Below are 15,541 nucleotides of genomic sequence, written 5' to 3'. Positions count from 1 at the left end.
AGAACAGTTTTTGTCTGGCGGGCGGGGGGTGGGGGGTCACTCATAACTCCTACAGTTATTCCATAGCAGCTTGATGTCGACAACAGGTTCTGTTCCCACAGCTGTGTGGGCTTTCATGAATGAGCGGAGCGGATGCCACGGAGTGTACAGAGACATTTTTCCTATTTTCTTACTGAGTAACCTGAGTTTCATTTGATTGACGCAATCTTATTTTATCACACTTGAATAATTCATTATGAAAATCAGTGCTTATTGTGTGTGCGACTATGTCTAATCCTAATACTTCAGTACTATACATAAATATGCTTTCCACACAGAAAGATAGGTCTCCAAAAAATAGTCATTAAGTACAAAATGAATTGGAAAGTGAGTTAATGGAATAGAAAATGAGTTAATACACACATTAATAACACTGATATTTTTTTTTTCTGGGGAACTGGGCATTAAGTAAGGCATCTTACTTCTTTCAAGTACATACAATCCTGCAAATTAGAGATAATTCTCATTGTGTAATAATGATACCAACACACTTATAGAATATAAATACCTTGTCTGAAGTCACAGAGCTATTAAGTGTCAAAGGTAAAAGGAAAAGTCAGATCTAGCTACAAAGATATATCTAGTATGCCACTCTGACTCATTTTATAATACTAAAATACCAAAAGCAAATCATTTATACACACCACACTCCATCTCCTAATGGTTACTGGATACTGACACTATATATAACCTTTCTTTCCTAGATCAGATGTATTTTTATGACAAAATTTACAAATATTACCTATGAAAATGAAGATACATAATATTTTGTAAGGACAAGTAATTTAGTGAGTAAAGCATCTTTATTGTTCTGAAAAATAAAATTTGATAAAACGTCTACATCAAGAAACTTCTAGAGAAGAAAATAGGGGGATAAAAATAACCCCAACAGGTACTAATAAGATTCCAATGCCTATAGTTTTGTCTGTAAAAGCCCATGTGAGTCACTGTTTACGTGTTGAGGAAATGAAAGCATTCTGGTGAAGAGAAATCCAAAAGGGAAATATAGGCAATGTTTGATTTAAAACAACAACAACAACAACAACAACAAAAACAAAGAAACCAAAAGGTAGGCAAGGGAATTAAGATTTTTCTTTTCAAGCAGGAAAAAACAGAACTTTCCAAATATACCCCTCTAAATAGAAAAACAATCATTTCCCCAAATTCTCCTGATCTGATCCAGATACAAATATTAAGAGCATTAAGAAATCATCAGGGGCGCCTGGCTGGCTGGCTGGCTGGTTCAGTTGGTAGAGTATGTGACTCTTGATCTCAGGGTCATGCATCCGAGCCCCACGTTGGGGGTAGAGATTACTTAAAAACATGTCAAATGTTTAAAAAAAGAGAGAGAGAGAGAGAGAGAGAGAAATCATCAATAAATTACGTGCTAAAATTTTCTTTGGACGGCAGCACAAGTGTGTGTGCAGCTTGCGATGGCCCAGATCTGCACTTTAAGGAGACTCTAGGAAATGTCAGGGCTTTCATTTTGGGTTTTCCCAAAAGAAAAAAAAAAAAGTAGGAACATGGAAAAGGGAGAATAATGATAGTTTGCCCATAATGTTCACAGAAACTGTCCCATGGCTCCAGGACAACGTAGACAGAAGTAGACACCCATCATCTATAGAACATAAAAAACAAAAATCATCCTATTTAATTACAATTCCCACTCCTTCCTCTAAGAACATTAAAATCGGCACGTTTCTTCCCCCCCAAACAAAACATTTTCTACTGTGTATGGTTGCCTGTTTTAAGTGTTAAAAATCAGTGTAAAGATTGCCTGGCTCCTGAATTTCCTGACTGAGTCCAAGAACTTACAGTCTGGCTTAGGGTCCCCCATCCTAAATTCCTTTCTGGAATAGGCTGCAACATGGCTGCATGTCTCCGTCTTCTTGCTTTGAGCTCCTCAGCCAGGCAAACACCAAATCATCAGTGAAGGGCCCTTTTAATCATCCTAAGTATTCCGCCTCACACAGCTTGAGGTACACTTGGGGGCGGGGGGGAAGGCACAAGGGCAGTGAGACCCACAGCTCCACAGACACTGCTTTTACACAGTAACCTTGTTCACTGAACCAAGTAAAAAGTGAGAATGGCTTCTGTTCAAAAGAGCCAGTGAAGCTCAAATGGGTGTGGGCTGGGAGTCGGGGAGGCCCTTCCTGGTTAAGAAATGGTTGCTAAACATCAGTTCAAGCACAAGGATTCAAACTCAGCTGGGCCCCCAAACAGGATGTGCGTTAAGCACATAATTAAAAACTTAATTGCTTTCCCAAACCATCTAAGTGTTATTTATTATTTTCCCAGACGTTTCTGCCTTTTGGTCTCCTGATGTATCGAAAATGACATTTAAAACCCTGAAGATTATGGCTGATTTTGTTCCCATACCAAAGGCATCTGAAAAGGCGCTCACTTAGGGTCAGTCAGGCAGAGAGACCTCTGTTCTTCTCCCTTCCCTGAGAATAGGCATGGAGCTGATGAAAGGCCGCGTGAAATGAAGTTTTGCTTCTCTTCAGAAGTTTCCAATAGACTGACTCGCTTTAGCAAGTTTGGGAAATTCTGAAGGTCTTCACAGAGGAGAGGAACAGTCAATGAATATAAATGCTGAAGTTTTCAAAATTACTTCTAGATAAATTCTGGGGACATATACTTCTCTTTTTTTTTTTAAGAAAAAGCCAGTGATAAATTACACTGCAAACATTGGACTCAAAATGTCTATCACAGTTTTACCTTAGACTTACCTTAAGAATGGCTTTTGTCTAAGGGCAAAGAGGGGAAACTGAGGAAAAAGGGTCAAGTCCTTCCTGGGCCCTTATACGATTTAAACACATGTGCCATGGGGGCCAGAATACTTTGATTAAAATCAATGAACTGAATGAATGTGGGTGAGCAACTGGTCCCATTTGAAGAAGGAAATACAATTTCTAGAAGAAAATACAAGGTTTTAATCCTTCCTGAGTAGCAGGACTTGACCCACTAAAGAAACTAGACACAGAGAATTTCTAAGAGGTTTGAGGGTCAGGCACCCACTGGACTTGGCAATCAACCTGTTTTAATGCCCCAAGAACTAGAAACTACTAAGAGCCATGCAATGTCAGTTGTAGTCCAGCACCACCCCAACATCTCCAAGGCTGCCTAAGTACCACCATTTCCCCCAACCAGATGCTTACATTTCCAAACACAGCCCATATAGACAACACCTCTAGTGCAAAGTTTCTCAACCCTCGTACTACTGGTATTTTAGACGGGATAATCTTTGATGTGAGGGGCAGGGGAAGGGGAGGAAGCTTTGCAGGACACTGCAGGATGGTTAGCAGCATTCTAGGACATACCGTATATGCTAACAGCACCACCACCACCACCACCCACACCCAGAGCGAAGATGATCAAGAAGCTTCTTCAGGGGCACCTGGGTGGCTCAGTCAGCTAAGCGCCCGACTTCGGCTCAGGTCATGATCTGCCGGTTCATGAGTTCAAGTCCCACATCGGGCTCTGTGCTGACAGCTGAGAGCCTGGAGCCTGCTTCGGATTCTGTCTCTCTCTCTCTGTCTCTCTCTCTCTTTCCCCCTCCCCCATTCACACTGTTTCTCTTTCTCTCAAAAAATAAACATTAAAATAAATAAATAAATAAATAAATAAATAAAATGTCTTCAGGCATGGCCAAATGTCCCTGGAAGGGAGGGGAGATGGGGGCAAAATTACCCTTGGTTTAAAAAAAAAAAAATCACAGCTCTAGTGGCTCCAAATCAATGGTGACCTTCCCCCTTGCTTCCCCTCCGAGCCCGGCTCCTGCAGGAGGGTGCTGGATAGCAGGCCATCTTCTTCTGCTATGTGTCTGTTTATGTCCCCCATGTCTTCCAACTGATGCACTGGTTTTTTTTGTTTTTTTCCAGTAGACCTTAATGCTGCAAGGGAGATAGGAGACGGACACAACAGGAAAGGTGGGTCCACGTCTGCTACACTGGGACTGGAAGCCACAGACCATGCCTCACAAACTTCTCTGTGGTCATGTTTGGTAGAATGGCTGGGGTATAAGTAATATTCAAAGACTGCCTGAATTTCTGAAGAAGTAGAAGAATTCTCCAATTCTGCCTAATCGGAGCAACGAAATTCATGAGGAAGTAATAAGCAGTAACCAAAGGACTGTATTGGCTTTAATTTCAGGAACTTTTGAGGCCTGTTATTAAAATATCAACTTTCCCATAATTCTACACCCATATATTCAGTAGGGCTCCATTAATATTAAGAGTGAGACTCTAACTCACCTGACAGCTGATTTAAACAGAAGACAGGAACTGGGAATTTATCAAACAAAAAGTAATTCCCATTCACAAATTTAAAAAACCTATCATTCCCTCCCTCAGAACCTGTATTCATATTTCAGACTCAAATGTAACTAGCTTGGTGATCTGTTTCCCAGTTGATGGGAGATTAGTAGAACTTCTGAGGGAACAGGAAGTTGTCACGAGAGTCTCCTAACTGGCCTATGGATGGCCTTCCAAGTGTTGAGCCCACAAAACCAGTCGCTGACACAGCCGTGACACTAACATTTCTATAATGCAAATATGATCGTGTAACTTCTTTGAATGCCTCAGTTTCCCCAGGATAAACTCCAGCCCCCTTGGCACGAAAGACCAGCAGGTCTCCAGGACCTCACAGCTGTCTTTCTCACCACACTCCGGCAGGACAGCCTGCTACGGGTCTATCTGGAAGCCTCCTCTCTGGCCTTACGGACGGCTGTGGTCGGTGGTGTTTCCCTGAACTTGGTTCTCCTCACATGATCAGTGTCGAACACGCTGCCGCCACTCCCTGGAAGAATCTTCTCCCCTCACCTGGCTACTTTCCCTAAGCCTCTTCTATTTCTACTTTCCATCCAATTTCCTCAGAAATTCTCCACAGTGCCCATCCCTGCCATCACATCCATCCTTCCATACTGACCAGCTGTGTGCACAGCTGACATTGTTAGGAAAGAGTAGGGGTAACGGAAGAAAAGCCTGCCTTACGAAGCACAGATTCCTTCCCCCCATGCCATGGTAAATAAAAGCAACCGCTTAAACTCCTGATCTTTTGGGGCACCTGGGTGCCTCAGTCAGGTATGTGTCCAACTTTGGCTTAGGTCACGATCTCGCGGTTCCTGAGTTCGAGCTCCACATCAGGCTCTGTGCTATCAGCTGGGAGCCTGCAGCCGGCTTTGGATTCTGTGTCTCCCTCTCTTTCTGCCCCTTTCCCGCTTGCAGTGTCTCTCTCAGAAATAAACATTAAAAAAAAAAAAAATTGAACTCTTGATCTATTATACGTCAGACATTATTCTCAGGGCCTTTACCCATAGGAAGTAGCCAGATGAGGGGAGGAGAAGATTCTTCCAAAGAGTGGCACAGCATATACAACACACAGGAACTGGTCTAATCTCACAACAACCCTGTTATCATGTCAATTTTATAGGTGCGGGCTCCGATTTCTACAAGGGAGTAACTTGTTGAACTAGAAGCCTAATCCCTACACCATGACCTCCTACAGCATCAGCACCCTAAGTAGGTGACTTCTCACTTCCGAGCAGCCAGGAAGCACGAGGCTAGGGTCGCCTGATGACGGGAAAGGGCTGGTACCACGAGGAGAGAAGACAGGCAGGGAGGACAGGAGGTGACATTGTGTGGAGACAGTGTGCCACTCTTCCCTTAGGAACAAGAGTTTGGAACTAAATGGTGGCGCATTCATCCAGAAAAACAGCTGAATGCTAACAAGGGAGGAAAGAGAATAAAGGGTTTTATGCGACAAGTGGCTCAAGGAGACGTCTGTGCCCCAGCATGTGGAGCAGGGGGCACCGTCAATGACATCTCATCTCAAACTGTAACTGCACGGTAACTACCTTAGAAAGAGGCCCATTTCTAACCCCACACATCACTGTTCTTATTTTCTCAAAATTAAGGCCTCAGCGTACCCGTTCATTTTTGGTTTCATTTTTAATACATAGCAAAACAGTACCAGTGCAGGATACTGGCCGGTAAATGAAGGCAGAAATGACAGTTTATAATTCAGATTTAAGGGAATGGAAATCCGTTTTAAAATATAATAATTTACAAAAAGTAATAAATACATAAATCCTAAAACATTAAAGGGAAATTAATATTTCTTTATTTATATTACATAATAATCCTCAGTATAAAACATGGTAAATATTTCGTAATGGCACAGTTGGTGAATTACCAACTTGATTACAGAACAGTTTGCCATGACTGAGGAATCCAGCCTCTTCCCTTTTGTCAACTCCCTCAATTCCTGTTCATTGACTACCTGCGTCCCTCAGAGGCTTCCTAAAATTGCTCTGTAGAAGAGATGATGGTTGGTTCACTAGCTCTTTGCTCCCATCTGCGTCCCCACTGTCACCCTTAACACCTCAGAGCACCTGCCTTGACAAGGTGAGGACACCCTCATCAAATGTGCTATTTACTCACCCTGCTTCCTCTTTGTTTTTCTTATTTTTCCTCAACTTTGGCTACTAACAGGAAAAACAACAACAACAACAGTTCTTATAAAACAACAGTTCTTATGTTAATAAGGTGTTAAGCTGCATCTGCTTTTTTTTTTAAACAAAGCTTTATTCCACAGAAAACTGTGATCCAACATTGTTTTGCACTCCTTAGAAAACCTCAGAGGGGTGTGTGTGTGTGCATGTAATAACAAGTATATGAATGAATATATAAATGTGTAGACGAAAATCTAGTGGTTCTATCAATAGTTTGAAGAACATGGACAGGCTAAGTCCTTAGACCAGAAAAGCATTTAGTATGTAGAGAGTATTCTCATTATTTGTAAGAATTTAAAATCTTTTCCTGAATATCTGCAAATATTTTGCATTAAAAAAATCACATATACTAGATTTGATTATCACAATTATCAAAATGGCGCAGTTTAAAAACTCTGGGTGTTTGGTCAAATTTGGTGTTTAATATAAAATGTTTGGACCGTGGCTATTGCTATTTTAGAAGGCAAATAGTAAGAAACAGATTTTGTTTATGGAAAAGTAAAAGCAGAGATTCAATTTATAAAGGAACTTAAGTTTCGCTGAAATTTTTAAAAGCTAAAAACCATCCCGATTTGGTACGCATAATTAATTAAAAGACCCAGTTCATTTAGACTGTCTGCCATACACTGATTTTGATCATGATGGGTCTTACTTGAAGACTTCTGAACTGCTTCAAATCCCATGGCAACTTGCTCCTAACCACAATGTCAGTTGAGGAACATTGCAATATGTCACTTTCTCCAGACACCACCCCCCATCTTACTCTTAATTGTTGATTTTTTCCATTTCCTCTGTGTTCAAGGAGTAGTGAGTGTAGCTTTGGGAGGTAATTTGTTGATTTCAACATTTATAACGCACCTAGCACTCTGTTTTACTTTCCTTCCCAAAAGTTATCTTACTCCACTCTTTTTCCTTTAGACAGTCCCCAGAGGATGCTGGAAAAAGGAAGAAGCTGCTTTTTAGCTTCCACTTTGTAGTGCCCTGGAGAGTGACAGAAGGTGCACAAGCTGGTTATCGGAGCAGGTCAGTCAGTTCTGTAAAAAGTGGATTCCATGCAACAATGTTTTATTTTCCTTTTCTTTTTTTTTTAATATGAAATTTATTGTCAAATTGGTTTCCATACAACACCCAGTGCTCATCCCAAAAGGTGCCCTCCTCAATGCCCATCACCCACTTTCCCCTCCCTCCCACCCCCCATCAACCCTCAGTTTATTCTCAGTTTTTAAGAGTCTCGTGGTTTGCCTCCTTCCCTCTCTGTAACTTTTTTTTCCCCCTTCCCCTCCCCCATGGTCTTAAGTTTCTCAAGATCCACATAAGAGTGAAAACATATGGTATCTGTCTTTCTCTGTGTGACTTATTTCACTTAGCATAAAGTTCTCCAGTTCCATCCACGTTGCTACAAAAGGCCATATTTCATTCTTTCTCATTGCCAAGTAGTATCCCATTGTATGTATAAACCACATCTTCTTTATCCATTCATCAGCTGATGGACATTTAGGCTCTTTCCGTAATTTGGCTATTGTTGAAAGTGCTGCTATGAACATTGGGGTACAAGTGCCCCTATGCATCAGCACTCCTGTATCCCTTGGGTAAATTCCTAGCAGTGCTATTGCTGGGTCATAGCGTAGATCAATTTTTAATTTTTTGAGGAACCTCCACACTGTTTTTCAGAGTGGCTGCACCAGTTTGCATTCCCACCAACAGTGCAAGAGGGTTCCTGTTTCTCCACACCCTCTCCAGCATCTATAGTCTCCCAAGAATGTGTTCTTGAAAATTGCACAACATGTTTGTCTGTTTCTTAAAATCCACATTTACATAACTCTGGAGTCCTGTATGCTGACCTCAAATTGCAGAAGTAATTTTCCGTTCTGTTCTATGCTTCACAGGAATGGCCAAAACTCTACATTTTACCAAACTAATAAGAGATAGTTTATCTTACTTTGATACCTTTTCATCATACCAGTAATGAAACCCTCTCAACCTTCTTCCTGTCCCACTACAGATATGTCCCAGGCTATAACCAGCTTTCTTGTGGCACCTGCAAGGAGGCACAGTAGTTTAGGGGTAACTACACGGAAGTCACTTAAATTTTTTATGCTTGAAACAACAGTTCTTACTAAACATTTTGGCAAAGTCAAGTTGCCCAGTCTGGATCACTGGGGCTATAAAGCTGCTAGAAAGGGTCAATTGCTTCTTTCAAGGAAAAGAATTTCTGCTGAGCTATCTCTCCACATGTTTTTTATGACTTCTCAAAGCTTTAAATGTCCACGTCCACATGAGGGATTTGTAACCAAGTATTAGAGGAGCTCTCCATCTTTTGTTGTAAATTTCTGGGAGAGCCTGACAGCTGGGGTCCTGAGTTAGAGCAGAAGATAAAGTTAAAAAACTTGACCTAGTTTCAAAAGGGACATTAACTATTTCTCCAACCCAAAACCAATGTAATATTTTCAGGTATTTGCCTTCAGAACGTGGGCCTGAAACGTCTCAGTAGTTTCAGGGAACTAAAATTGTCTGTGTATGTAAAAAACTCTTGTACAAAACGTCTTACATCTTTCACTTAAAAAAAACAAGTAAACATCATCTGATGGGGTGCCTGGGTGGCTCAGGTGGTTGAGCGCCTGGGTGGCTCAGTTGGTTGATGCCTCTTGATTTAGGCTCAGGTCATGATCTCATAGTTCATGGGATTGAGCCCCATGTTGGGCTGTGTACTGACAGTGCAGAGCCTGTGGGATTCTCTCTCTCCCTCTCTCTCTGCCCCTCCCTGCCCTGTGTGCATTCTCTCTCTCTCTCTCTCTCTCAAAATAAACATTAAAATATATATTAAAATCCCCAACAATCTGAGGTTTCCTTTTTTATATATCCCAGCCCATGATCATTCAGCCTTTTCTCTCCCACCCACTAGCCCCAGACATTATACTGTCCTCAGTGAGTAGTACCAGTAATGCCATAATGAAGTTGGGGGACGGAGAGAAGTAAAAATGTCAAATGTATATTCAAAATACAAATTTTTACCTTATAACCTAATTTATATGCATGACCAGACTCTAAGAGGCTTATGACCCTGTGGCAAGTGACCAGGAAATAAGAGCATTCAAATAGTGTAGGGTTTTCTCCTATTAAATAGAGTCGGGCTTAGCAGCCTACTCGACATATTGGGCAAGCAGCCTTGGCTCAACCAGCCTCACCATTCTGTCTCCATCTTCAGCGTCCAGACCGGTCTCACCACTGCCAGTCTTTCCCCTTCAATTCCTTGGATCTGTCAGATTAGTTGCCTGAAAAATCAGCTCTAGTTGCTCATCGTTCCCCTGCTTAAACACCTTAGTTGCCAGATTAAGGCCACTGCGAGGTATTTCTATCTACTTTTCAAGAACCATGTCCTAACACTCCCCCAGATGGCCTGTTTTTACAGAATGACTGCATGTGTTACTTCTTTAACATGCCCTCGTGATTTCCTTCCCTCTCCTTTTCTTTCCTTGCTTTTACTTTTGCTCTTCTTTCTAGGGGGTTTCTCTCTTCAATCATCTGTCAGATCTTCTAAATACTTCAAGAGCCAACGCCAATGTCTTCGTCCTCCATAAAGTCTACCCTGATTTTCCCACTCAGAAGTGCTTGTCCTTTCTCTAAGCCACAAACACGCTGAAGACACTCCTCTGACAGTGTTACCAAAGGAGGGGAGTTACCAGACTCAGATCTGTCTACCCTGTGAAAGGCTCTGGGCGTAGCTGAAGCTCAAGAAGCTTACCACATTGCAATGACCTGGCCTCCAGTATTTGGGTCATTTTTAGCAATGCTGGGGCAAGGGTATAGATTTCAAAAGGTAATAAATTAGACAATAAATAGTAACTAATAAATTAGACAACAGAGCATACAAAAGCTGCAATCCCAAAATTCAGACATAACCACTGTAAATATTTTAGTGTCTGTTCCTGTAGATTTTTTTTTTAATTTTTTTCTTTTTTTAACGTTTATTTATTTTTGAGACAGAGAGAGACAGAGCATGAATGGGGGAAGGTCAGAGAAAGGGAGACACAGAATCTGAAACAGGCTCCAGGCTCTGAGCTGTCAGCACAGAGCCCGACGCGGGGCTCAAACTCACGGACCGCAAGATCATGACCTGAGCTGAAGTCGGCCGCTTAACCGACTGTGCCACCCAGGCGCCCCTAGATTTTTTTGAAGTATGTGTGTTTATGTGTAGAATACAAAAAAAAATGGGATCTTCATATCATATTTTGGAACATGTTTTATGTTCTGGACCTATTTCTTCATCAGCTATGTTTCTAAAACACCCTTATTAATGGTTGCACAATACTGAACTATAGGAAAACACCATGATTTATGTAGTATATTTACATTGTTTCCAATTTTCCAATGTTGTAAACAAGGCTGCCCACAGAGTTACACAAATATTATCAACGTATATAGGACACATGCCTAGAGTGGAACTTCTGCATCTTTGGTTGGAAACACAGAGAGCCCCTTTCACTACAACTTCAGAGACAGTAGCAATTTATTCACCAGACCATTCATTTACCAAGTGCCTGCTGTGTGCCAAGCATTCTTCAAGACTCTTCGATCCAGTGGATGTAGATACATGGTACAGGAAAGAATAGATTGATAAATAAGATCCACCTTATGCAAAAAATACTGGGGGTGGGATAGGAGATGTTAGGTAGTGGGGGGGGGGGGAGGGGTCAGAAAAGGCCTTCCTGAGGAAGTAGGAGCGCAGGTCCAGTCATTCCAAAAGCCAAGAAACAGTGTTTCAGACAGAGATGGAGCGATTAGTATACAGGTGCAAAGGTCCTGAGGCCAGAGTGAGCAATGAGTATGAAGAGAATGAAAAGAAAGTCAACTGGGTGACACCATGGTAAGAAAGAAGAAAAGCAGGTACTGTTGCTGGTAATAAGGATTTTACATTAAAATCAATGAAGAGCCATTGGGACAGAAAAAGTTTTAAGCAGAGGAGTGCCAGGATGTGATCCATAATTTTAAAAGGTCACTCTGGCTGCTGTGTAAAGCCTGGCGGGGGGGGGGGGGGGGGGCTGTGGCACACACGGAAGGGCCAGCGCAGAAGCAGCCACTGAAGTTATAATGTGGGGACAGCAAATGTTTTTTGGACCAGGAATGGTAGTGGAGGTGGACATAGAAGGCAGATGGGATATACTTTGAAGGTAGTACCAACAGCGCTTACTGATAGATTAGATGTGGGGAGACAGAAAGGCAGAACCAGGCATTGGGTGGAACATTTATTGAGACAGACCTGATGGAGGACCAAACAGGTTTGAGGAAAAGAATGAACACTTCCTGTTTGGAAGATGTAACGCAAGGTGAAATTTGTATCAACGTGGTAAGTAGAGGTGTGATTTGTTTCTCTGGATTTTACACAATTTAAACTATTCTATATATATTGCTTTCTATACAACATTTTATTCTAAAATTTTAGTAATTACTTCTATGTCAAAAAAAAAACCTGTAGATATTTCAAACATGCTTAGTTATTTTCATCTTGCACATTCAAGTTATTCCAATTCCTCGCCATACTTTTATACATAAATTGTAGATTAGATTTTAAGAGGAATCATTAAGCCAAAGATAAGAACAGCTTTTTGTTTGTTTGTTTGTTTGTTTGTTTGTTTGTTTGTTTGTTTTTAGAGAGAATGAGAGCATGCATGAGCAGGGGATAGGGGCAGAGGGAGAGAGAAGGAATCTTAAATAGGCTCCACACTCAGTACTGAGCCCCACACAGGGCTGGATCCCACGATCCGGGGATCATGACCCCAAACTGAAATCAAGAGTTGGATGTCAACCAACTGAGCCACCCAGATGCCCCAAAGGTACGAACAGTTCTAAGGCTTTGATACTAAGCATCAATTTGAGCATCAAAATAAGTAGACAAAAGCATTAAAATCCATAGAATTAAATATCCCTGAATTCACAATGATATAAACAATTAAGAAAGAAAGAAAATCTCCTTACAGTAAAAGCCAACTAATAAATGTAGATGGAACAATGAATTAGAAAGTCACTATTTACGGGGTGCCTGTGTGGCTCAGTCGGTTAACTGTCCTACTCTTGATTTCGGCTCAGGTCACCATGATCCTGGGGTTGTGGGATTGAGCCCTGCACCGGGCTCTGTGCTGAACATGGAGCCTGCTTAAGATTCTTTCTTTCTCTCTCTCTCTCTCTCTCTCTCCTCCTGTCCCTCCCTCCCTCCACTGCTCATATTCTCTCCCTTTCTCTCTCTAAAAAGAAAAGAAAAAGAAAAAGGAAGTCACTATTTGGCAACTAACATTTTTTTTCTTAATTTATTTTTGAAAGAGAGAGAGAGACAGAGCATGAGTGGGGGAGGAGCAGAGAGAGAGGGAGACACAGAATCTGAAACAGGCTCCAGGCTCTGAGCTGTCAGCACAGAGCCCGACGCAGGGCTCGAACTCCCAAACTGCGAGATCGTGACTTGAGCCGAAGTCGGACACTCAACGACTGAGCTACTCAGGCACCCCTTGGCAACTAACATATTAACTGATGAGAATCACTGATACTGAAACTAACGAGTGAATATATGAGGAAGAACAGAATATTTACATAGTCCTGGAGGATACTTGATTATCTAACAAAAATTAGTAACTTCATAGTGGAGAAACCTGGCAGACATCACCTTGACAGAGTGACAGGATAATATCACTAGGATTGAGACAAACCGAAATGTGCCTCCTAAAATGATACACTGAGGGCAAAAAGTCACTTCTGTGGCATTCCTGTCCGAAGTATATAACCTCAATTTAATCATGAGGAAACACATCAGACAACTGTACCCAAACTGAGAGGTGTCTTACAAAGTAACTCAATATTTCAGAAATGTCAACATCATGAACTACAAAGGCAGGCTCTGAGGAAGTATTAAAAAATAAAAAGACACAACAGCTAAATGCAGTGCATGATTTTGGACTGTCTTTTGCTATAAAGGACATCACTGGGCTGAATGGTGCAATGTGAATAAGGTCTGTAGATTCGACAATGGTATTGCATTAATTGTTATAATTCCTTAATTTTGATAAATGTAATATAGTAATTTAAAAGACTGGGAGGGAAAGAAAAATAAATCTCGCAAAATGTTAACATTTGGGGAATCTGGATGAAGGGAACATGGGAATTGTTTGTAATTTCCTGTAACTTTTCAGCTTTTCTGTAGGTTAGACACTATATGGAATAAAAAATAAAATAAACCAAGGTCACTGAATCCCTATTCATTATTGATATTTTAAAAAATGACTTTTGACTTTGTAACTTTTCCCTGACGATTAATGATGTTGAATATCTTTTCATGTGTCTACTGGCCATTTGTAGGTCTTCTTTGGAAAAATGTCTGTAAACAGGTCCTCTATTTTTTAATTAGATTGTTTATTTATTTTGGTGTTTTGGTTGCAGAGGTTTAAATTTATTTTTGATATTAACCCCTTATTGGATATATTGTTTGCAAATATCTTCTTCCGTTCAGTAGGCTGCCTTTGCATTCTGTTGATGGCTTCCATCACAGAAATTCTGTAGGATCCACATATTCCACCACTGAGTTATTTATTCAAAGAAAATGAAAACACTAATTTGAGAAGATATATGCACCCCTATGTTTACTGCAGTATTTACAAGACCCAAGATACAGAGCAACCTAAGTGTCCACCCACAAATGAATGGGTAAAGAAGATGTTTTATATGTATATATATATATATACGTATGTATATACGTATATATATATATATGTGTATACATATACACACACATATATATATGTACACACATATACATGTGTGTATGTATATACACATATATATACGTGTATACACATATACATACACACATGTATATGTGTATACACGTATATATATGTGTATATACATACACACATGTATATGTGTATACACGTATATATATATGTGTATATACATACACACGTGTATATGTGTATACACGTATATATATATGTGTATATACATACACACGTGTATATGTGTATACACGTATATATATATATGTGTATATACATACACACGTGTATATGTGTATACACGTATATATATATGTGTATATACATACACACGTGTATATGTGTATACACGTATATATATACGTGTATATACATACACACGTGTATATGTGTATACACGTATATATATATGTGTATATACATACACACGTGTATATGTGTATACACGTATATATATGTGTATATACATACACACATGTATATGTGTATACACGTATATATATATGTGTATATATATACACACGTATATGTGTATACATATATATATACCTATATACATAGGTATATATATGTGTATATATACCTATATACATAGGTATATATATGTGTATATATACATATATACATAGGTATATATATATATATGTGTGTGTATATATACATATATATATATATATACACACACACAAAATGGAATATTATCTAGCCATAAAAAAGAATGACATCTTGCCATCTGTGACAACATAGAGGGACCTCAAAGGTATTATGCTACGTGAGAGAAGTCAAAGACCAGTAGCATATGATTTCACTTATACGTGGAATTTAAAAAAACAAACAAAAAACAAAAATAGGCCCATAAATACAGAGAACAAACTGGTGGTTGCTGGGGGAGGGGCTGGGGGCTGGGCAAAATGGGTAAAGGGAGTGGGAGGTACAGACTTCCGGTCATGGAATAAATCACAGGGATCAAAGGTACCACAGAGGGAATACAGTCAATGGTATTGTGACAGTGCTGTGTGGTGACAGATGATATCCACACTGCAGTGAACATAGCATAACATAACAGAGTTGCCAAAACTAAAGGAACATTGCAGGTCAACTATACTTCAATAAAATAATAAAAATGGTCAAAAGTAAATATGAAAGCTGAGCAAAGAGCAACTTGAGAGGGAAAGTAGTTGGCCCTGGGTGGCAAAGGGAAATAGAATCTATCAATTTGGAGCAGAGGAGA

General features: G+C 40.3%; 1 protein-coding gene across 12 annotated transcripts in view; it reads right to left on the bottom strand.

Annotated features, from left to right (window-relative positions):
• The window catches only part of MAP7 (microtubule associated protein 7), a 179,735-nt gene that overhangs the window by 104,449 nt on the left and 59,745 nt on the right, over positions 1-15,541 (bottom strand). Inside the window, exon 1 of one of the 12 annotated variants that reach the window (XM_053904451.1) lies at positions 1,855-1,997. The exons of the other annotated variants lie outside the window; for them this stretch is intronic. Within the exon in view, the coding sequence (XP_053760426.1) occupies positions 1,855-1,876 (22 nt within the window). The 5' untranslated portion in view covers positions 1,877-1,997. Of the gene's footprint in view, positions 1-1,854; positions 1,998-15,541 lie in introns of those variants that run through there. 12 annotated transcript variants of the gene reach the window in all.

The sequence above is a fragment of the Panthera pardus genome, unplaced genomic scaffold (assembly GCF_024362965.1).
Source record: "Panthera pardus isolate Hobbes unplaced genomic scaffold, ASM2436296v1 HiC_scaffold_17, whole genome shotgun sequence".
Taxonomy (NCBI): domain Eukaryota; kingdom Metazoa; phylum Chordata; class Mammalia; order Carnivora; family Felidae; genus Panthera; species Panthera pardus.
Note: the sequence above shows the minus strand (reverse complement) of the source record. Positions and strands in the feature narration are given on the sequence as shown.